Source organism: Rhinichthys klamathensis, unplaced genomic scaffold (assembly GCF_029890125.1).
Source record: "Rhinichthys klamathensis goyatoka isolate OS25496 unplaced genomic scaffold, OSU_Roscu_1.1 h1tg000272l_1, whole genome shotgun sequence".
NCBI lineage: Eukaryota > Metazoa > Chordata > Actinopteri > Cypriniformes > Leuciscidae > Rhinichthys > Rhinichthys klamathensis.
This window is the reverse complement of record NW_026606792.1, coordinates 973,196-997,927: the sequence shown is the minus strand read 5'-3', so window position 1 is coordinate 997,927 and position 24,732 is coordinate 973,196. Positions and strand designations below refer to the sequence as shown.

General features: G+C 42.0%; 1 protein-coding gene across 1 annotated transcript; it reads right to left on the bottom strand.

Annotated features, from left to right (window-relative positions):
* Window positions 1-2,915: 2,915 nt before the first annotated feature.
* On the bottom strand, window positions 2,916-8,247 carry LOC130102447 (SH3 and cysteine-rich domain-containing protein 3-like). Its single transcript, XM_056268475.1, has 6 exons — window positions 8,196-8,247; window positions 6,291-6,337; window positions 4,659-4,750; window positions 4,465-4,516; window positions 3,435-3,572; window positions 2,916-3,066 (listed from the first exon to the last, which is right to left on the bottom strand). The coding sequence occupies exons 1-6, from the start codon at window positions 8,245-8,247 to the stop codon at window positions 2,968-2,970; spliced, it is 480 nt and encodes a 159-aa protein (XP_056124450.1). The 3' UTR covers window positions 2,916-2,967.
* Window positions 8,248-24,732: the final 16,485 nt, after the last annotated feature.

Genomic DNA, 24,732 nt, shown 5'->3' with positions numbered 1-24,732 from the left:
AAGAGAAAATGTGTTGCAGTGGACATATGTGTGTAAGTGTGTGCGTACAACCAAGAGGTGTTAGAATAAGTGTGAAGTTTTGGTGTATATGAACCGAAAGAAAAAGGAAGTCATCGCCCTTCTCATGTCAGACTCTGTCTGTGTGTGAACTTCCTTTCTTGCAAGAAATACAAGCTTAAACTTATAACTTTTGAGGGTAACACTTTAGAATATGGTTCCTTCATTAATGAATAACTACACAGGAACAAATGAGTAACACAATATTAACAATCTAGTAACTATTAACTAACAAGAAATTCTGATTAACAAATTAGTAAGTAACAGCGCACAGATGAAAGTGGTAGTTCACTATTAACTAATCAATAACTACTTTTTTTTTAATGATTCCCAGAGAACTACTGTAAGAATCATGGTAACTAACTAGTAATGACTCAAGTGTTACACTCAAAAAAATTACTCTTTAAACTTACTTAATTTAATTATGGACAGTGGTTCCACACAAGCAAATTGCGTTTTATTAACATTATTGGGATTTTTTGAATCTATGTAAGCTCCTTGTGTTGTGACAACACAACTGAATGAGTCCAAACAAATCAATGGAATTGCTTCCCTGTAACTTAAACCGGTTAAGTTTAGTGAACATGCTTTAGTTTATATAAATCTTCACTGACAAATAAAAGTATGTAGGATTTACATAATTTCTCAATTGAAATTCTATACTGTAGCTTTCCATTAGCATATAATAGCACTAATTAACATTAAATGCTAAGATGTATATGCTCTTTCAGCAACAAGAGTTATATATTATTAATCAGTCCACAACGTAACCAAATGCTCCACTCTTCTCCACAATGGTAACCCACTGTAATTTAAATGGTTCTAATAATTGCAATGTAATTGAACATTAAACACAATTACACACTATTAAGTCTTCCCCTTTCCTCATTTTCTCAAAAACACATAAAATAACACTTAATTTCAACATTTATTCTCTCTTAATTCAGCTATATGCAAAGCATGCTGGGAACTAACAAGCACCGCCCAGTTTAAGTTAATGCAACACAAATCATTCATGTAATCCAACACAAACGGATTAAGTAAACTCTAATTTTACATATTTAAGCAGATTGAACACAATCAAATTAAGTTTGGACAAAATGTAGTAATTGTGTTGCTTAAGATCATTTGAAGCAATTTGAACAAGCAGCCAAAATGTTTTTTTTTCATTGCAATATATTTAAAGCATTCCAAGACAGACTTTCCGAAATACTCACAGAAATGAAAGACTTTGCCTTTAGATTAACTTTATATTTTCTCTGAGGCCATGCACCTTTCCACTTTCTTCACACGGCATCTTCATCCAATACTAGATTAGTAGTTACTAGATTGTTAATATTGTGTTACTCATTTGTTCCTGTGTAGTTATTCATTAACGAAGGAACCGTATTCTAAAGTGTTACCGCCTTTTGAGATCTCCAGCTGTCATTCCAATTATCGATAAAAGTCTAAAAAGAATTTCCACGTCAACTTCTGCCCTACGGCTTTCCGGCGAAAGGAGATTTAGCAATGTTTGTTACAAAATGTCACGCCACGAGTGTGGCTCATGCAGGGTTCCCAATCTCCACTCAGCAAGAGCAATACATTTGCTCCATGAACACGAGAACAGATATTCTGTCCCAGAACGGACAACGAGATGGTCCGCATTATATGGAGCATTTTTGGCCAGGTGGAAGTAAATCTTTTTTGCATCGAAAGAAAAGACCCACCGCCCATTAATTTCGAGGGAAAAGGATGGATTAGCTCACCTTTGGGGTCAATGTGTGTTTAAGGAAGAGTCATCCATCCTGTGTTTAATGTTTATTTCTTTTTTATTCTGTATAGAATAATAGAGCTCTTTAGAATAGTAAGCTGTTTAGAATATTATCATATGAAGCGCTAAGACATTTGGATCATAAAATTATGCAGAAGGTAAATTATCAGAAAGTGTCCCACATTACCAGAATTCTGTCTGTGACTTGACAGTAGCTGAACGCCATGCCTTCTGTAAACGCTATGTTAGCTTGTGTCACAAAGTTGCTTTTCATTAACTTATGGGTAAATTTCAATGATCAGCAGCCATGTGCTGAGCGGCATAGCAGGCTAACCATGGCAAGGCAGGAAAAAACTCGGGAAGGCACGTTAGCAACAGCCAACTTAATGACCAACGATAGTGGAAAAATGCCTAATCCTCGTCCTCAATTTGTGGTTTCTGTCAGGAGTTAATAAACAAAGTACTTGACATCCATCTTGTTTACTCGTCACTTCAATGGTTCTGACTTCCTCTTTGAAAAGAGTAGTCAATTATAAAATCCTACCCACAAACACAACAAAAGATTACATTTTTACATCTTTAAAAGACTACAAAAAGTTTTCTGGGCCATAACATCTTAAAACATATCAAAAAGACATTTTTGTAAGCTTGTATACTGCTGCAATAAGTTATGTATTGAAATGTGTTAAAAAAAATTCTTTAACTTTGTCACATGTTCCCACTTTGCTTTCTGTTTTCATTTAACTGGTGTGTAAAAAAAAAAAATATATATATATATATATATAAGGGATTGTCTGGGATTACTGTGTTTTAGTTATTTGGCCTAGTTTTCAGTTTGTTGCTATGGTTTCTCTTTGATTTGGTTGTGTTACACCTGTTTTTAATGTAGGTAATGTATATGTTACCACAAAGAGTTTTAGACAATATAAACTTATTTTTGCAGTTCCTAATAAAATGACTGGCCAACTAATGAGAAACTTTGTTTTTATTTTCTCAGCAAATATTTTTATTCATATATAGTGCTTGGTAAAAGTTAACTTTAGACCTTGTTCACAAGCCAGTGAGGTCAGATTTAGTCATATCTCTCCTTCTGTCTCATTATTTCTCTGTCCATTCTTGAGCTTCACATATTTTCTTCATGAATGAATCTCCATCATTCAGAGCTCCAGTAGTAGGTCAGCAGGGAAGAAGCCCAGTTTACGGCCAGTGCTCACTTTCAGATATCCATTCACCTCTTCTCCTTTCTTCACCACGATCTACAAAGCAGAACACAGTTATAAATCCGGAAAATCAATCGGTGATCAGTCAATAAACTGCCTCTTAAATACATTTTGATTCGGTTCCTTTATGTTTAAGTACAAACATTAACTAGGCAGACCAGATTTTTAGAGTATAATAAGGGACATACAGAGGTATTCCAGTTGAATTATTCAGGGGAGGGGAGCGTAAAACACATTTGCCATTTCTCAGGTTTAGCTCGCTATTTGAGAAGCTGTTTGCAGTAAGACCTCAACAGAAAGCAGCTGGGTGCGCTAACTCTCCCCAACACTTCATAAATAATAGTGATCCACATGACATTCACTCATCCCTCTTCAGTCTTCACCACACACACACACACACTGACCTGATCTTTCTTCAGGGTAATCTGGCTCATCTCTCGGTTTCCCACGAAGGAGCGTTTCACTTTATATACCCTCTCGCCTGCTCGTACCCTGATGATGTAGTTCATGGGCAAGTAGCCTGTCTTCTCACCAATCTTACCCTTTGAGACACACATAGACACAGTTCAAAAACGAGTGGCCTAGTGTTCACTTTAAAGCCTAGGTCTGAAGCCCTGCTCATAGAGACCCAAATGTACTGCAGAGTTTAGTTCCAACCCTAATCAAACACAACTGAGTCAGCTAATTAATTGCAAAGATTAATGCGTTAATTCCCCCAGCCCTATTAATTACATACATAATCTAATTATACAAAACAGAATTATGTTTTTTTGTGTTCGTCCTTATCTGTATTGCTTTGTTTACTTAATACAAATAATAATAATAATGTGCACTCCATGTGCGTGAAAAGACCGGGGTCTCCTTTATTCGTTCCCGGTCTCTTGTAAACTGCGTAACATGGTTTTATCCATTCAATAATATTTGTGTGAGACACTTTGCATTCCAGCTAAAAGTATGTAGTGTGAGAAGAAATTAAAAGGGGAGGGTCTGAACGAAATCGAACAAAAGTGATCACAGGAGATGAATTTGAAACCTTAGTAATAATAATATGAACCAATAATGTTCTAGCACTGCATGTTTCTTTAAAAAGGCTTTAAAAATATTGTGCTACTTTGTGTTGAGGAGACTTCTGCTTAGACTTCTCCCAGTCATAACACCAGTGCTGGGCAACTCCATTTTCCTGCAGAGTTCAGCTCCAACTCCAATCAAACCCACCGGAACGAGATCATCAAGGTCTTCAGGATAGCTAGAAAGCTACAGGCGGGTGATTGGGATCATGGATGGAGTTGAACTCTGCAGGAAAGTGGATCTTGAGGACCAAAGTTGCCCAGCCCTGCATTAAATGTATGGAAGAGAAAATCTTCACTCCTGACTCACTCATGCACTCCTGTACTAACCTTAACTTCTGATAGAAATCCAGCACAGTGAACTCACCCTCCACCACTCCTCATTAGAGTCATCCAGCACTGTGATGCGATCTCCTGGACTGAAACACACACACACACACACACAACACACCTGATCAGGTTTAGAAATTAAACCAATTAATGAAGCATTTATGATGGTTTTGACAATGCATGAAGGCTATGACTAAATTGAAATATTAATAAATATGTGAATAGACTCACTGGAAGTCTAGGTCATCTTTCTCAATGGCTTTGAAGCGATACAGAGCCATATAATAGTGAGACTGACTGAACGTCTGCTGCTGCTTCTTGTTCTGCGAATCAAACACAGGGATTTATCTGCATCTTTCATGGACAGCGGCAGAGAAGTGATGGTGAGATCAGGAACCAGATTCAGATTCGGTTGTAACCTGTTGAAGTGTGTGCACTACATGCCAGAGCACATGTCCCACAAAGTCTCTTGCAGTTGCAGTTAAAAGAATTTTATTGAATTTTTTCACCCAATGGAACCAAAAAATTAGGTTTCAGGAAATCGGTCAAGTATTTTTTGACATCTGTAGTGAGATGAGCGTCTACTGTTTTTACATAATGCTGTCAAACGTAACTGACCTATCAAAATATGTATTTAGCTGTTTTAATTAATGATGCGGGAAACATTAAAGACATATCCAATTACAACAGTCCTGTATTATTATTTCTCTGCATTGTGGTCAACAGAAGCCTGGTTATGACATGGTTGTCACACTAATAACAGTGTGGAAAAAAATTCAACTCCACTTAAACTGTTCAGTGAAAATGTGCATAATTTGTCTCCGCTCAGATTTAGACCATGAAAACAGGCCAACGTAATCAAGTCTTTGACCACTAGGTGGTGTTGGTCCCAAGCTTCTCAGTTTCCTCCAGGACATGATGGCCATGTGACAGAGAAAGTTTTATAATAATATTCCAGTGTTTTATCGCAAAATACAGGATTTTAGACATCAAAAGGATCTATTAGAGACACTAAACGGTTTGAGATATATTTTCTATGTTCTCTATCAGTCTGCCTTATTTCAATGATTGACACACAAATTGCATTTGGTAAACATAGAAGCTTACGAACAAGAACGAAGAGGTTTGTTGAGTGAGGAACAATCTTCTGTGATTACCATATGTGATGTCCTATGTGTGCCATTCTTTGTTTAGATGCAAATAAAAATCTATGCATCATATTAAGTGCTCATATCTCTTTACAAGACTTTGATTAAACTGCTCGATCCATATGGATTTGTTTTACAATTCCTTTATAACCTTTTTGGATCTGGTAGGTTTTGCTTACCTGGATTTTCAAAGCCTCTCAGGTTTCATTACAAATATTAAGTCAAGTGGGTTTGGAACAACATGATGTTGACAGACATTTCATTTTGGGGTAAATTATTCCTTTAAGTCTCTATGAAATTCTGGTCTCTAGATATGGCTAGGGTTATTAGGATTTTTAGTCTTTTAGAAAAGAAAACCACAGCTCTCCTCAACAAGCCACACATTTTGAGTTACAGATCATGCCCATAGCACAAATGTTGAAGTATGAGTTGTGCACTATAGTTTAGTACTAGGAGTGTGTTCAAATCCTTAACCCATCATATGACCAATAGTATTAGTGATACATGCTTTAACAAGCACCGCTATTGAAGACTAAAACTACCCAACAAACACCATATAACAGGACAATCTGAAGGGCACACGCATATACACAAACATAATAATATTCAATATTCTGGACAGGGCTGGAACTAGAAACTATGAAAATGCTGCATAAAGTTGACAAACCAGTCCATGCAACCTTTGCTCCTGTCCTTTAGTACAGCGGCATTTTACCTTGTCATCTGCTGCTGTTTTGTCTTTCTTGTCTCCATCTTGCTTTCCTAACAATAAAGGATAAAGTGCGCCCGTTCAACATGTCTTTTTTTTTGGAGTTAATTGATATAAAGAGCCAATATACTGTAGATTGATTCAAACTGTCTTTGTTTCCCCACAAAACAAATCAGAATTAACAAGCCAATCTCATATTGTGTCTCATATTAAGTCTTATGAATTTTAAATGACATCAGGATGAGTAAATGGTGACTTGTCATTTTTTGGTAAACTATCCCTTTAATAATTAACAGAAAAGCGACGGTTTCATTGGCATTCATTTAAGCTGCAGGCGCCCGCACTGTCGATTCTGAAGGCCTGAAGGCAGATTTTTTGACCCTGGCAACGCGTGATGGTGGAAATATGACTGGATAAAAGCGCTAAAATAAACATACACTACTGAAAGCAGCGCAACTAAGAGAAAAGCTATGAAATTAAGATAATGGACTATTGGGAATAATTTAATACTCATTCAAAAAATATATTAAAGTGCAAGTCTGTGATTCTGATAGTGTCTAGGCCAGCAGAGAAGGCCTTGCTGGCCCTGACCGCCCACCACTGATATATATGTGACATTAGGACCCACAAGGGGTAAATTATCAGGCGCAAGCCGGTAGTGGAGCTCGAAAGGGAACGTCTCGGGTTACGACTGTAACCCCGAACGAAACGCTGCGTCCCTCGGCCACTCCTTCGCGCTCCTGAGAACGACTTGCTTCGACCAATTGAAAGCTGGCGCCATTATGTTGCCGGTGTCCTTTTATAGTTCCGGTTCACCGTCACATGCGGCGTCACGAGTGACGTCATCACGCAGCACCAATCAAGATTGGACTAGTTCCATACAGGCTTCAGACGCGTCACGCTGAAGGCGTTCCCCATAGTGTCGATTTTCGACGCAGCGGAAGTTCCCTCGAAAGGGAACAGTTCATTACAACAAAGAATTATTTACAATATATCGAAAAACACATCAATAAAATAAAACAACCTTAAAAAGTTTCCTTTAAATAAAACAATATCTCTAACATCCGTTATTTTGACTGACACACAGGCAACAATCAGTCAGGCAATAATCCGGCCAAAACACTAAAAAGAAAATCATTAAAACATAATCCTAAAAAAAGTTTAATAAAATGATAAAACTAATACCTCCTTAACGGTGTGTATCATGTGTTCAGCTCTCAACGCTGCGCCAGCATTTTTCATCACTGCTCGTCCGCTATTCTTCTAAATTTGATGCCTTTCCCGGATGGAGTCATGTAGTTTGGGTTACTTATTTCTCCAATATCTGGTATATGGATGAGTGTAAAGTGGCATGTGATTTATTTTTCTGTGTAATATTGGTGTGTAACCTAAAGCCTGTTCTACAGTTGTTGCAGTGAGAGCATGTTGCAGCACGCAGTGGTTTTATATATGTTGTTCTGAACTTCTGACGCAGTGAGTATGATCTCTTTCTAGGGATTCTCTTATGCTTTGAAAAGTGCTTAAACCTCACTGCTGTAAGTGTGTGTGTGTGTGTGTGTGTGTGTGTGTGTGTGTGTGTAGGTTGGGGGTCGTGTCTAAAGTCATGCTTCCAGCTCGGAGCTGTGTAATCAGCAGGACGCATGGACCCAGACTACGCTGCTGTTTTGTCTTAATTGTAAATGTATTGCTGCTTTTGTCTTCTGTATAAATATGCTGTGTGTTGTGAGTATTCTTTTAGGGAACCTGTAATTTAAGTGCTGTGGGTTCTCTCTGAAACATTTGTGAAAGGCTATCTGGCCCACCCGCCTTTGGGATGTGGTGTTCAACACACTGGAGTGTGGATTTGTTTCATTGCCTGTTGTAGTGAGTGTCACTGGCCACATTTGAACCACAAACAAAATCATTTGTTACGGCAGTTACGGCATTTGAAACCCGTAACAGGTACACCGATTTTCTTGTCCATTGCCCTCACAGATTCCTGCAGCTAAACTTATGAACATTTATATTACAATAAAGGTTATTGATAACATGCCTCTAAAGTTTGACTTTTTGCACCATTACAATACTTATAGGCATCTCGTCTCATTCGTGGAGGTGGAAAAACAAGTTCTTTGTGACATGCAAGATTTGTTGTATTAAAATGTAAATGCAAAAGAAAATGCATGAGAGTCGGTTGTTTTTGTCAATTTTAAGTTTTCATTAAAAATGTTTCGATTTTAATATAAGTACATGGTTACATATTTGACCACTTGCTTGAGCAACTTAATATATAGAAGTAATGCATGGAATAATTGGCTTACGTTGTTGAAATAGTGAGTATGTGTTAAAATAAAAATAGTGAGTACCGGGGTGTTTGTGGTACAGCCGCGGATCAGTTACGCACTGCAAACGCAGCATATAAAGTATTGCGCGTCCTGCTTCTGTACTGTATACGCACCGCACACGGATTATGTGTGAAACCTGTGGTAAAATGATGGGAACAGACTTTTCTATGGGGAGTTGGCTGAAAGTTTAGCCTATTTATCTTAGCTAGCCTCTCCTGCGCTGGCTCAACTCTGTCTCCTTCCCTTCACGTTTTCTGACAGTCGGTAACTTATCGAAATCATAAAAACTAACTCCGGGGTTCTTATTGCTGTTATTAGAACAGCCGTGTATTACACAACACACCATCACGCTGTTTAAAAAAAAAAATACAGTGATAATACCATGGATAATACCGACGCTGCCTCGCTTGTCAATTGACAGACTGACAGTTGCCGTGGTTTCTTTGTCAGCAATATGGCCGCCGCAAACATTGATGACACAGATCGAATAACATCTATAGGCCCCTGTGGCGCGGCCTAAGCTTTTGTCCTTAATGGCATTTTTTTCCTTACATTACTTTTACTTAATACTTTTATACTTACTTATTACTTTTATAAGTAGTTTTGAAACCAGTACTTTTACACTTTTACTTGAGTAAAAAGCTTGAGTTGATACTTCAACTTCTACAGAAATCTTTTTAACCCTAGTATCTATACTTTTACTTGAGTAATGAATGTGAATACTTTTGACACCTCTGCTCACACAGGAACAACAGACTGATGCTAGAATTAAGCTAAAGGCTAAATCTGGAAAATATTTACTTCCTAGGCAACAAAATGCATTTCCTATGATGTTGAGGACACAGTAGAAATTTAGATAATGTTCAGTCTTTATTTCCACAGAGCCGAGGTGTCAAGTAACAAAGTACAAATACTTTGTTACCTTACTTAAGTAGAAATTTTGGGTATCTATACTTTACTGGAGTAATTATTTTTCAGCCGACTTTTTACTTCTACTCCTTACATTTTCACGCAAGTCTCTGTACTTTCTACTCCTTACATTTTAAAAATAGCCTTGTTACTCCTATTTCATTTTGGCTTGTTTTATCTAGATAAATCGCGCCATCCGGATAAGAGTGCATTTGATTATGGTTGGATGAGAAGTATAAACATATACCATTCCGACACCCTATTGGTTTTTACGCGGTCCATCGCACCTCTGCAACATCATTGCCATTAGCAGGGCTCTCAAGGGTCACGCATTGAGCGTGAAAGTCACTCATTTTGGTCTTTTGTATTTCTCACATGGAAAAATAGTTTATAATATATTTAATATGCCGCAGCGCCCAAAATGTCTCTGGCCGCACCGCTCTCACTATGGAAGCGGCAGGAATCAAGCGCGTCTCCCCTGGAGTTCTTAGTCGAGCCAGCCACTTATCAGCCAATCAAAAAGAAAGAAAGAGGCTACACAATAGTCAATCAGAAAATAGCACTATTGTATCTGGGTAAGATTTAACGCAACAACCAAAGAAAAAACTTCAAAACTTGAGAGAATGCTATATAATTGAGCATAGTACATATCAGGAAGGTATCAATCAGGGTTATTTTGATTTTTTGATTAATCACTTGGATTAATCATTAATTTTGACAGCACTAATATTTAGTGTATGTAGACAATCATACAAGGATATTTTTTACTAAGCCTGCCCTGGGTACACCAGTTGTGTTGTCCGTTGCCCTCACAGATTCCTGCAGCTAAGCTTATATAAATTTATATTCCAATAAAGGTTATTGATAACATGCCTCTAAAGTTTGACTTTTTGCACCATTACAATACTTATAGGCATCTAGTCATCATATCTTCCGCTCCATGAAACGTCTCGGTTACGGATGTAACCCTCGTTCCCTGAGTAGGGAACGGAGACGTTCCGTCGGATGACGACGAATGGGGGTTTCGCTTAGAAAGCCAATCGACTTCGAGTACTACAAAACGAGCCAATGGCAAAGAAATGCCATGGGTCTGCAGAATTTGCATAGCGTAACTCCGCCTCACCTCGTGGGTATTTAAGGAGAACGCTGGCAGCAAATAGGCATGTTTCTCAGAGCTTGAGCATGAGCTCAGGCGATCCCCGCGGTACAGCGGAAAGTGGCAGGAAGTAGAGCTGTCGCGATAGTCAATATATCGACTTATCGCACGATATATGGAAATGAGCGCGATCATTTTTGGTGCCGCGATATATTGCAACTGAAATTTGTTTTATTATTAAAAATAATAATCAGATTAATTTTTACATTAAAATGAATGTCACCAACATTTTAGTTGATCGCGCTGCCTCTGTCATCTTGTCTGCACTCTGTGTCGGAGGCGGGGCGCAGGCAGCGTGTCCACACACACACACACACAGAGAGAGAGCGGACACCGTCAGGTGAAGAGAAGGCGTGAACCAACTGCATTTTAAAGTGTTCTGTTTCGTGACATATACAGCGAGCCAGTTAGGAAGAACGAGTCCAACATGGAATTGAATTCAAAGCCGCAATCTTCAGCTCCGGTGTGGGAACATTTTGGCTTTAAGCCGAACGAGAGAGGAGAGCTAATTAACGTGAACGAGCCGGTATGTCGACTGTGTTTTAAAACAGTAGCAACGAAAAGAGGCAACACAACAAACTTAAAATCGCACCTAAAACATAACCATCCCACACAGTTTTTCAACCTGGGAACAACAACTGCAGCTGGAGTTGGAGAGGGGCCTTCTTCCAGACAGTTATCTGTTGCAGATGCCTTTTCCCGACAGTGCAAATATAAACGTGACAGCGCGAAATGGCGCACACTCACGGATAGCGTAACTCGCTATATAGCCAAAGAGATGCAGCCATTATACACGGTCAAAAAACCAGCATTTAAAAATATGCTGCAAACTTTTGACAAACAGTACGAATTGCCAAAGAAAACGTACATCTCCCAAACTGCCATTCCATCCTTGTACAATAAAGTAAAAGATAAAGAACAAGTAAAAGATAAAGAACATAGAGATAAAAAACATCTCCTTTTACTCTGCCACTACAGATATGTGGTCAAGCTCAAATATGACACCTTATATGAGCTTGACCATACACTACATAACTGATGACTGGACTCTGCAGTCAAAGTGTTTAGAGACCAGATACATACCCCAGAACCACACTGCGGATGTGCTTGCTGAAGCCCTTCAGTTTGCTTTAGCAGACTGGGAATTGGATGAGCGCAAAATGGCCTGTATAACTACAGACAACGGTGCTAACATTGTGGCTGCAATACGTAATCTTGGCTGGCCATGGCTCAATTGCTTTGGACACAACCTCCATTTGGCTGTTTCCCATGGACTGGACAGTGACAAGGATCGCACAGCACGTGCCATGGGACTTTGTAGGAATCTTGTCAACACATTCAACCTGAGCTGGCTAAAGAAGAGAGACCTGAGGAAGGCACAGACTGAAACCAATGTCCCCCAACACAATCTAGTACTGGTGAGTGATGATACCAGTAACTTGTTATACAACACAAACTATTTAGGGTTTATATAAACTTAATTTAAAGGGTTTTTATTATTTATTACTTACTTTGGGGCCTGTTTGTATGTATTAAATATTTGGTTACATTATAATAACCATATTATTATTTGTGAAAGTACTACTACACTATAAAAATATTGTTGGTTTAACTTAATTAAATAAGTAACCTGGTTGCCTTAAAATTGTAAGTTAATTGAATATGAAAAATTTAGTTAATACAATGAAGCAGATTGATTTAACCATCAGAAACTCTAACTATTATGTTATCTGAACCACATAAATTATCTAAATTGATTTGACAAAAGAAAAAAATTTGTGATTACAATTTTTTTACAGTGTAGTAAAAGTAGCATTTGTTAAATAATGTTAGACAAAAAAAAACAAAAACAATCTTATATTTTCCACAGGATGTCGCCACACGATGGGGTACCAAGCACAAAATGATCGAGAGGGTGCTAGAGCAACTCCCAGCCATACGACGTGTCCTGGTTGAAGATCGAAAACATGGCCACCTCAACCCAACCTGGCAGGATGTTTCCGTATTGGAATCCATTAATGCAGCAATGAAGCCAGTGGCTGATTTCACGGATGTCCTCTCAGGGGAAAAATATGTCACTGTGTCCTCAGTAAAGCCTGTGTTGGAACTTCTTAAAGGTGAACTTTTATCACCAGACCCCAATGACACTGGACTGACAGCAAACATAAAGGCAAACATGTGCAGGGTGTTGAAAGAGAAATACAGCCCACCTGAAATCCAAAACCTTCTGACAAAGGCCACCGTCTTGGATCCAAGGTATCGTGGTACCATGGAGGATGCGGAGGTCTTGGATGATGTAAAAGAAAAGCTATTGCAAGAACTACTAGACATGAACGAGGAAGAAGGAAAAGGAGAATGTGCCAGTGGTGAGAAGTGCGTTGAAGCTGCAGGGGGAAATGAAGAATCTGAATCTGGACCTCCAGCAAGCAAGAAGAAGAGGCTGTGTGACCTTCTCCAGCACAGAAGAAACCTACTTGCAAGTCACCAGACTCAGGCATCGGTTCCAAAAAGAGTGCAGGCTGATGTGGAGCTGACCAGGTTCCTCCAGGAAGAACCCGTTCCTGCATCATCTGATCCCTTAATGTGGTGGCGTGATAACCACACAAGATTTCCCCTAGTAGCCAAGTTAGCACAAAAATACATGTGCATTTGTGCAACAAGCACCAGCTCAGAAAGACTGTTTAGCACAGCTGGTAACATTGTTACCCCAGTAAGATCCTGCCTTAAGCCCCACAAGGTAAACATGTTGGTGTTCCTTTCTCGGAATCTGCCTAACAATTAAAAAACTAATCTGGCAGCAGAAATGTCCTGTTGATGCATCTGTGCCTTTGTGTGAGACACTTTAAAAGTTTAAATTCACATATTACTTTGTACTATCTAGTTCTTGATACCTTGCACTTTTTTTGTTAACGAAAGTGTATTTATTTACTTGTTTTATTTATTTGGGATATATTTTTTCACATTTCACAATGTCTAAATATTGAATAGAATAATAATAAAATGTTCTTTGTTCTTTGAAACAGTGTACTTGCATTATTATGCTATTATATTGTCATCAGTGGCATAAAATGGTCTGAAAATTACAATAATATCGTTTATCGCAATTAATTTTGGTGCAATATATCGCACAACAAAAAGTAGTTATCGTGACAGCTCTAGCAGGAAGACGGAACGTCTCCGTTCCCTACTCAGGGAACGAGGGTTACATCAGTAACCGAGACGTTACTTTTCGTTGTCACTCCGAGTTCCGTCGGATGACGACGAATGGGGATACCAGTCTAATCACGCCACCTTCTTAGCTGTCTTCCAGTGCCCTGCGTAAATCTGAGATCCCTGTCGTGAGACTAGCACGGACGAAGGACTCCTATTTAGCACAGGAATACCAAGGTACACTGGGGAGCATATCCCAGGTTTTGAGGGGAATATGCAATTACTGCCAACCCAGAGGGGGGGGGGGGGGGGACTTAGAAATACACATATGACCCAAAGGATGCATATGGAGAACACTGGGGTGTCCAGCCGAAGGTGGAATATTTTAACCCCAGGGGTGGCAAGATGGCTTGCCAAGGGAAAGACACATGCTCAGAGAGGCTTACAGTGGAAATACACATGTGGGGGTCACTCAGGGGAGGGACCATGCACACGGGAGGCACCTAGCCGACGCGCAGGCAATAGACACTGGCGCCGACATCAAGAGTGCTGGAGGAACTCAGGGCTTTCGGGGAAGCTCACCTGAGGAGAATATAGCACGTATCCAGTCCGTGGAGTGGAATGGCGAGCAAGCGAAGACACTTAACGGACCCATGTTAGCTTGAAAAAGTCAGTACACGGGAGGAGACTGGCTCCACTCGGAGATTGTAAAATCTGGCGAATGTGTTAGGTGTCGCCCAGCCTGCAGCTCTGCAGATGTCTGTTAGCGAGGCGCCATTCGCTAAAGCCCAAGAGGACGCCACACTCCGGGTGGAGTGGGCGGTCACACCAAGGGGGCACGGTCGACCTTGCTGCTGGTATGCCAAAGCAATGGCGTCCAGTATCCAGTGAGACAACCTTTGCTTGGAGAGAGCCTTTCCCTTCAGCTTCCCACCATGACAGACAAAGAGCTGGTCTGAGGTCCTGAAACACTGCGTTCTGTCTACATAGATGCGGAGAGCACGTACTGGACAGAGCAGTGCCAAGGCTGGGTCTGCCTCCTCCGGGGGCAGCGGTTGCAGGTTCACCACCTGGTCCCGGAAAGGAGTGGTAGGAACCTTGGGCACATATCCAGGCCGGTGTCTCAGGATCACGTGAGAGTAGCCCGGGCCGAATTCCAGACACGCTTCGTCAACGGAGAATGCGTGCAGGTCCCCTACCCTCTTGATGGAGGCCAATGCGGTCAGAAGCGCTGTCTTCATTGACAGGAAGATAAGCTCGACCGACTGCAAAGGCTCAAAGGGAGCGCTGCGCAGGGCAGTTAAGACCACTGCGAGGTCCCAAGAGGGTACGAGAGGAGGGCGAGGAGGATTCAGTCTCCTCGCTCCTCTCAGGAACCTGACGATCAGGTCGTGCTTCCCCACAGACTTACCTTCTATTGGGTCATGATGTGCGGCAATGGCGGCGACATAGACCTTGAGGGTGGAGGGAGACAGCCTTCGCTCCAACCCTTCTTGAAGGAAGGAAAGCACGACACTGATCGAACACCTCCGGGGATCTTCTCGGTGAGAAGAGCACCAGCTGACGAAGAGGTTCCACTTCAACGCGTAGACGTGTCTCATGGACGACGCTCTAGCGGAAGTGATGGTAACCATCATCGCTGGTGGTAGGGTACTCAAACCTGCCTTGTCCCGTCCAGGAGCCACACGTGGAGGTTCCAAAGATCGGGACGAGGGTGCCATAGGGTGCCCCGTCCCTGAGAAAGGAGGTCCTTCCTCAGAGGGATCGGCCAAGGAGGTGCTGTCGCGAGGAGTATAAGTTTGGAGAACCAGGTCCGGGTGGGCCAGTACGGCGCGACCAGAGTGACCTGCTCCTCGTCCTCCCTGACCTTGCGCAGAAGTTGCGCAAGAAGGCTCACTGGGGGGAACGCATATTTGCGGCCCCGCGGCCAGCTGTGCGCCAGTGCATCCGTGCCGAGCGTGCCCTCGGTCAGGGAATAATACAGGGCGCAATGGGTCGAGTCGTGAGAGGCAAACAGATCTATCTGTGCGTCCCCGAACTGGTCCCAAATCAGCTGAACCGACTGGGGATGGAGTCGCCAGTCTCCCGGGAGGGGCTGAAGCCGTGAGAGCTCGTCGGCTGCACAGTTCAGGGCTCCGGGGATATAAATGGCACGAAGCGACCTCAGATGCTTCTGACTCCATAAGAGGAGGTGGCGGGCGAGTTGCGACATATGGCGGGAGCGCAGACCACCTTGACGGTTGATGTACGCTACGGTCACGGTATTGTCTGAACGGACTAGTACATGCTGGCCCCTTAGCACGGCTCGGAAGCGGCGCAGGGCGAGCTGTACAGCCAGCAACTCGAGGCAATTGATGTGCCATAGGCGGTGGGGTCCTGTCCAGGAGCCCGCGGCCGCACGTCCATTGCACATGGCACCCCAGCCCGTGGTAGAGGCATCTGTCGTTACAACCATATGCCGGGAAGCTCGTTCCAGGGGCACTCCGGCCCGTAGAAAACTGAGGTTCGACCACGGGGTGAAGGCCTGACGGCAGGTCGGAGTAACTGGTACTCGGAGAGTGCCGTGTTGCCATGCCCACCTCGGGACTCGGTCGTGAAGCCAAAGCTAAAGCGGTCTCATATGAAGCAATCCGAGCGGTGTTGCCACGGCTGTGGATGCCATATGCCCCAGGAGCCTGTAGTGATAATCAGATAGGTAATCGAGCCAGCTCTGGTATGGGGAGTGAATTAACTAGATTCTAATTTAGTTAAGTTCCCCTTAACTTCCATTCGTGAAACAAAGGGGGTAGTGTTTTGAATTGATTAAATCATTGACTATGACTCGCACATGCAGCATTTTTCTCTAATGAATGAACAACGGAATGCTTTGCTTACGAGTTGAGTCAGCCCTGGACATGTGACTCGAGATGAGATCACGAGTCCGGCCGAAGACCACGCGACCCCTTAGGGGATTCTTGGTCTGACCACCTAACAATAGAGCATTATGCAATGAGTAAGCCAATTCACAATGCTGCCTGAGTGCTGACAGACAATTACGCATTCCACACACACAAACACCAGCCATGGAACTTTTCAGAGGAAAGTACCTCTAAATGTTTTAAATGTATTCATTTTGTGCTTAGATGTCGTCACATGCCGTACTGGAAGTACTGACAATTTTATTGTGTGTTAACCAACTTAAAATGCTTGTAATTCTGCATATGAATGTAACCCTATGTTCTTCTACTTTTACCTGCCATGTCTGGTGGCTGTTTGACCGCCTTGTCGTGACTGAACCAGTCATAGATAGGATATTACTGTAAAATCTATTGTCCGGTCTGTACAATCTTTCTGGGTAGGAATGACAAAATGTTATACCATCATAAATGATCCTGACAAGACAAAGAGGAATCTTCCGCGGCACTTTTCTCCCAGCTGATTGGTGCCTTCATGCCAGAAGGGGCGTGAACCTAAGTGTCCTTAAAGAGACGCGCCGAGCTTCCCTTGGCTGTCTGCTGAAACCCTTCGAAAAGTTTCCTAAAAAAAACTCTCTGCCTAAACTCCCTGGCTCTTCCTGCTCTTCGTGGCTTCATCATGTGACTCCTCGTGCGTCTGGACCTCGCCTTAGTGTGATGATCCATCGTTTCTCTTTTGTTTTCTTCAAGTTTATTTTATCGTTTTCGAAGTCTCCTCTGTTCATGTCTTCTCGCGAAGAAAATGAACACAACCAGACTGGCAAGCTTCACCTACAAGGACATTCAAACACGCCGCGCTCGCTGGACGAACCCGAACGCTCGACATCCACCTGACAGAGATACACGCACACGCCGTTTTCAGATCGGTCACACCCAAGAGCGGTGCCTCTGCAAGTATCCATCTTATTATGCTTATTTAAGATCTGTTGAGTCTTGTTCTAATTCAAAAGGTTCTGTGTCTGTGATGAATTGTGCCAAGAAGATCTCATCTTCTCTCTCTCTCTCTCTCTCTCTCTCTCTCTCTCTCTCTTACTCCCAATCTTGCGCCCTCGCAACCTCTCTCTCTCTCTCCTATGTGTACTCGTCTGTCTCGTTAGTTTACTGTTTAACTGTACATACATGTATCCTGTGTTCAAATGTAGAATTCTGTATCCGTAGTTTCAATTATTAAAACCATATTCTTGATTGATCCTGAAGTGCTCATTTACAAGTCAATGAAATGAATATCTCGCTAAAAGCTTTACAAGTTGTTACTATATCAGTAACGTAAATTTTATAAACACGAGAAAATTAATGTTCACGGCCGGAACATTGAGCTTTCTCGGAGTTTATAAAAAGGGACAACCCTGTTGAGAAGTTGGTTAGTTAACCTTACGGCTGTTTGCTGGACAAACCGATTGTTTGATAAACTAAATTGATTCCCTTAACGTTGTCTTATAATCGATCTGTAATGAGACCATTGATATATGAATGAGGAATTATAATTCGTTATGATTTACCATTCATATATACAATCGATCTATTTTCAATTTCGATAATTTAACTGTAATATGCAATATATTAATCATATTCATGATTAATTATTAAAATTCCCTATGCATAATTTGAGCTAATTAAGGCACATCTCAATGTCGCTACATAATTTGGTGGAGGATGCGGGCACATTTCAAACTTTGTTTTATGAGCAAATTCAGTTTCAATCTGTTTATATGGTTATTGATAATTTTGTGCACGCACGATATGGAATTTTGAAATTGTGAGAAGTCGCACTGCGAACTCACTCCTAACTGACAGGCAAAAACCCGACGTCAGTCAGTAACGTTACATGTTAACAGCTGCTAAAATATGCATAGACATGTTTTTATCACTGTTAAATGACTACACTGCAGTATTAATATCACGAATGTCCTGTTTTGAGATGAAGACAACTCTGCAGGTGATACATTTTAATATGTCTAAAACCGCCTATTAAGACGAAGCAATCTCTTACTAGTGTGAGACAATCTGATCAAAGCGAGAGTCCTTTGATTCAGTAGTAAAAGGCCTGATATTATAATCGTTATAGTAGCGATGAACTCCTGGTTTGAAAAAAACATTGACTTAGCTACTCAATTGTAAAAAACCGAAAAGCATATTATCACAAGTGCTATTTGATATATGCTTGGAGTCGAATACAGATGAATAATTCCTGTTTCCTTTTGCACGACGCAGCGAAGAAAACCTGCTGACGTGTTAAATATAGCACCGATAAAAATCCAAAACTGAAAACATTTTTAATCAATGCCATTTGATAAATGTTATCGGGAGCCGAAGCAACAGATGAATAATTCCTGTTGTCCACAATTTACGTGCAGTGAAGAAATCTTGCCACACACTTTTGTGAAATATAGCACCAAAAATCCGCCGAGATTTTGAAATAATTGTGATTTTTGCAGACAACTGACGCATAGAAATGCACTCAGAGTTAAATCACTCTGAAGCCGAGTGCTCAGTTCCGCTGACAAACACTAAAGACACCTTTTTAGTGCTTAATAGTGCAAGTTACTTCAACCCCATGACTTCAAATGGCGCCATCGTGTGGACGTTAGGAGAAAGAAATTCTCAGCGTAAAATCACACTGAATGTAATTCCGCTGACGAACACTGGAGGGCAGCCTTCCAGTATAGTCTGATTACTTCCGCTCCGTGACATCATTCTGCGCGAGCTAAATTGCGCCCCCGTGTGGGCATTCCCAAACAGGTCACTTTGTTTTCAAATTCTCTCTTGTTTTTTTTTCTCTCTTTTTCATTTTCCCTGTGATAATGAACTCTGCGGTCTAACTTCAATGTATATATGTGCATTAACAGCTCTGCTTGTGCTAAATATTATTGGATGTTAGATTGTCCTGCCCCTGACTGATTGTAATTATTTTGAATTTGATTCAAACAAGATTTGAATTAAAATTTAAGTTAAGACTCTCAGCTCAGCCACTGATACCCACTTAACAAAGGGCGCCCCCTCGTGGCATCCCCTGCTAAGTCGGTTTATCACTTTTCCTGCCTTCATTCTGTTTTGAAGTGGTCAATTTCCAGTTGGTTTTATTTGATGTGCCATCACCGATACCTTACAGTAATCGTGATTATCATCAAATATTATTCTGAGCTTTAACTCGTCTTACACTTATTCAAATTTGGTTTGGAATATCAAATTCCTAATTTAAATTTGAATTAAGTTTCTCATGTCAATTCCTCTTTTCTCTTTTTTCCATTCCGTTGTGAATTGTTTTATTTCTACTTCTCTCTTTGGATTATTTCATAATTATTAATGATACCTTGCAGTAATCTTGATTATTATCAGAGATAATTCTGATCTTTAACTTTCAGTACGCGCTTATTTAAATTGAGTTTAACAAATTTAAATTTAAATTTAAATCAAGTTGCCTATTCAGCCATCTGATTTATCATCAGATATTATGCTGATCTTTAACTCATCTTACACTTATTCAAATTCAGTTTGGGATATCAAATTCCTAACTTTAATTTGAATTAAGTCTCTCATGTCAATTTTGTTTTCTCTCTTTTCATTCCGTTATGAATTGTTTTATTTCTACCTTTCCCTTCTGATTATTGTATAATTATTGACGATACTTCACTGTTGTCGTTAATTATTATAGGATATCATCTTGACTTTTCAATCCCCTTACACGCATATTTAAATTTGGTTCGAGACCAGTTTGAACTTAAAATTTAGATTGTGTTGGTCTGTCAGCCACTGATATCCACTTGGAGGAAACAGCGCCACTGTGTGGCCTTGTGGATACCAAATCGGTATCACTCTTTTCCCCTTTTCACTATCTGTGAGTGTTCATGTATATCACCTTTCTCTCCTGATTATTTTACAAATAGGACTGATACTTCAGTGTATCTGGACTATTGTAGGATATCATTCTGAGTGTTACATTTCCTTACACGTTTATTTAGATTTGATTTCAACTCCTTTGAATTTAAATTTCCTCCTGTGTTCAGCCTGCTCTCTTTCGTTCTACCTTTCGTTTCGATTATCTAATAATTATGGATGATACTTCACTGCTATCATTAGTGATTATTTGATATTATTCTGATTTTCCTTTTAATTCCTCGTACATGCATAGTGTAATTTAAGTTAACCCTCTTTGAATTAAATTTGAATTAAGTTTGTCTAATTCTTGTGGCACTAACACGCTACTACCTGCCTCCTCCTTTGTGCCTCTGGCTTTCGTTATTTTCTATTTTCTCTTTTGGGTTAGGTCATTTTGATAATTACCAACATTATCATAATTTCCTTTTTGTTTACTATTATTTAATAAAGCCTTTGCCTTTATTTCTACATACATAAGTACTCCATTGGGTTAGACAAGAAAACCTTAATTCACTTTGAGTTTCGCTTGCTAAATCCTGTTCTGTATTTGTACGTAGAATTCCCCAGGTGGTGATTTGACGGTCATCTCTGGCTGGTTTCCGGCAAGCTGGTTTGACTGACTGGCGTTACCGGCGCGGACCGTGAGTGAGCCTCGGACTTCCCTGTCTCTTTCCATTGGTGCAACACATAAAACTGTGTCATCAGAAATCTGGCACTCCAAAGTCGCAGATTGTTTGAGAGGAATGCACCTTGGTAGAGATGAACAGAGAGGCCCGAGGACACGGCGGTTGAGCGTGGGGGGCGACGGAAGGATTAACCACGACGCTGGCTCCAGCCAGAGTGACCTCAATTCACCCAGGCAAACTAAATAAGGCTTTCCACCGGTAAACCCACTAGCCCGTGGGCCCGGCTATAAATCCAGCTGGATAGCAGGCCCAGGCTCCCTATCCCCTGTAACACTCTCTGTGTTAGTATATCTCCCCTTTTATTACAGACCTATTCATTTGTTCTGTTTAATTTTACTGCAATCTTTTCTATCACACTATCCTTCTGTTCTGTTGTGATTTGTTTCTTTCAGTTCACCTAGAGACAGAACCTATGACATAAAGGACAGCTAAATAACAGATCGACCACTGGGCAGCTAGCGTCACCATGTGACCCACTAGGCTGCCGCCCTGTCAAAATCTTTATTTAGGCCTTTTCGCTGACCTACGCAAATTGTCCCAATCTAACTGTCTGCATCAGTTAGCCAAAATTCGCATAGACGGCATAGCCCGTATTAGCATAATTCATTAGCTCGTAAACGAACTTGCAGTGGTTTTGCTTTCTTGTGTGTGTGCTGTGCTCCTCTCGCCCGCAGTGAGCCAGTATTGTGCCGGTCTTCCTGTCCCGCAGCCCGCTGGGACAACCTGGAGACATGGCTGAGATCCACCACACCTCTACTCCTCCCCAAAGTCGCCAGTGACTCAGAGCCCCCGAGCCAAGAGCAGCTGGACGCCGACTTGGACAAGCTGAGGGCTCACAAACCGAGCCAAAGCTACAACGACAAAGACTGGGCCCGACACGTCGGAAACCTCGCTCACAAGCTCATCGCACAAGCACGCCTCCACGAAAGGAGCCGCATCGCCCTGGAGCATGAAGGAGCAACGCTAAAGATGCAAGCAGAGGAGGCCCAGATCGTCAATCGTCTAGATCAACTACTCCTCGAAACCGAGGAAGAGGATGACACCGACCCCAAGCTACAGAAGGAAGTGGAAAGACTTCAAACTGCCCCGTCGGATCTTCGTCTACACACAGACCGAAAAGAGCAGTCAGAGAAAGAAACCAGAGAGGAGCTCAACATGAAACTCCAAAACGGTGAAGCTCTCCTTGCAAGAGCAGAGACTGAACTAAAAGAAATAGACACTAAAGCCAAGGCCTGCGAAAAACACTTGCAAGCGGCCCAAGCTGAAATCCATGAACTCATTCAGCACGAAGACAATATCATATACAAAATTGACATTGTAATCTATAAGAGTGTTTCAGCTCTCTGTGAACAAAGCGACCGGAAAGGGGAAACGTCACACCACAAAGTTTCCCCTGACCAGCCATCCGCACCTTTCAGCCAACAACACAGAGCTGAAAAGAAAGGTGAAAGTCCACCGTTCCAAAAAAAAAAAAACACCACCAGCCAGCCCACAAGAACCCCCGTCAGCGAAAGGGGGAGAGCCTTTCCAAAGAACCCCTGCAAGAGGCCACGACGTGCACACCTACCTGCAAGACATTGACTTTCACTTACAGACTGTTACCAACACAACCGCGTGGGACAGACTTTACCTGATAAGGATTACGTCCAGCCGTGAGGTGCGCAGCCTCGTAAATCGTCAAAAAAAAGACACTGTCAAAACTGACTACCAGCAGCTGCAACAAGCTTTGATCCGTGAATTCTCTGATCCAGAATCAGACCAAGGGTTATTCACCGCCATGGACCTCAAGCAGGCCCGACTTGAAACCCCACAGACCTTCAACAACCAACTCCGACAAGCCTATTTCGGAGCCCAAAATCACCCAGGTATGGAAGAAGATTTCAACTTCAGAACTCTGTTTCCCCGAAATCTGCATCCCACGGTGAGTCATCACCTAGGTGTCCTGGCCTGTCCCCGTAGCATGTCTACCCAACAGCTACGAGACTTGGCCCACAAAGCTCACATTAAGCAAAAGACTGTGTCCAAAAGACTTTGAAAAACCCAACAATCTACTCTGTCTCTGAACACTACTCAGAGCTGCCCATAGAGGGCGCCCCACAACACCCAGCCACGTCACAGATCCTGAAGGTGCTGAAAGAGCTTCTTCACGGGAGATCTCCCAAGAGAAACAAGAGGTACGAGCCCGACATCCTGTGTCTAAGCACCCTGAACACTGCTCGTCGGCCCCAGGCCACAGAGCCAGCCGTCACACCACAAAGTGACAGCATCACCCAGCCACCACAGCTGACCGCTGCACAGCCTGCGCATGACAGCACAGTGTCACACAACTGGGACCAAAGTCCCGAAAGACCAAGCAATGCTGTTTTGGCTACCTGCCTCCGCAGCGACCCACACAAGGCCGGCCCTAACCGCCCATCGATCAACACACCAGCCCCAACGCCAAGACTCCTGGGAAACCTGATCCAAAAGGGGGTGGCCCGAAAGCTCTACCTAGCCATCACGATAGACCTTGATTTCAGCATTAAAGCCCTGCTAGGCACAGGCTAAGACCTCATTTTGATATCAGCTGAACTTTTTGAAAGACTCAAAGCTAAGAGACAAGATCGAACTCTTACACCTCAAACGTGTGAGCTGAGCGTACAGTTGTACAGCCAGAACAACATCTGGCTAGAACAGGTAGCTCACATCCACCTGACAATTGGTCCTTCGAGTCTAGTCCATCCCGTGCTCATCTCACAAATGAACACTTTTCCACTTCGAATTGGCAAAGATCTGCTAGATCGATTTGAGCCTTTAATAGACTTCAAACAACTGCAAGTTTGGGCTCAAGTGCGAGAACCTGACCCCCTCCAGTCACACAGGTCACCAGAGCCAGACTGGCAGGCCACAGAGGTCACGGGAACTCCCACAGCCAGCCATGAAAAGACACAGACTCAACACCAGGTCAAGGTTCAACTGTGCTACCCTGCACCTTACAGCTCACTAAAAGACTTTGACACCTGCTGCCCAAAGGTCATGACTGACCTGCAGCTATATGATCAAACACATGCCCTTGCCAAACCTGGCGCATTAAACGAGCTGAGGCCACTTTCAACCCTCAAGGTTGAGGTGAATAAACACTGCTTGGCAACTTTACGAACTAAACTGCCTACCTCAGAGCCACTTCCGCTGGCTCCGCTGTTTACAACAACCAAAATAGCGGATGCGGGCTTCTGACACAATAAAGACTTTGCTTAACCACCTCGTGACCCCCTCCCTCTTGGTTTCACTTTCACTTTCACTTTCAAATTGAAACCCAGATACTTTTGTTTTCATTTGTTATTTATTTTATTTTGACTTAAGGCGACCCCTATTTTATTTGTGAGTGTTTACACCTGTTGAGCCTGAACATTC

Bases quoted from the DNA above. Each gene is read 5' to 3' on its own strand.
- LOC130102447 (XM_056268475.1), bottom strand. From the start codon at position 8,247: ATGGACAAGAAAATCGGTGTACCTGTTACGGGTTTCAAATGCCGTAAC. The intron at 4,517-4,658 runs GTGAGTCTATTC...TGTGTGTTTCAG, and splicing joins AAAGATGACCTAGACTTCCA to TCCAGGAGATCGCATCACAG. The intron at 3,067-3,434 runs GTCAGTGTGTGT...TCTGCTTTGTAG, and splicing joins TTACCCTGAAGAAAGATCAG to ATCGTGGTGAAGAAAGGAGA.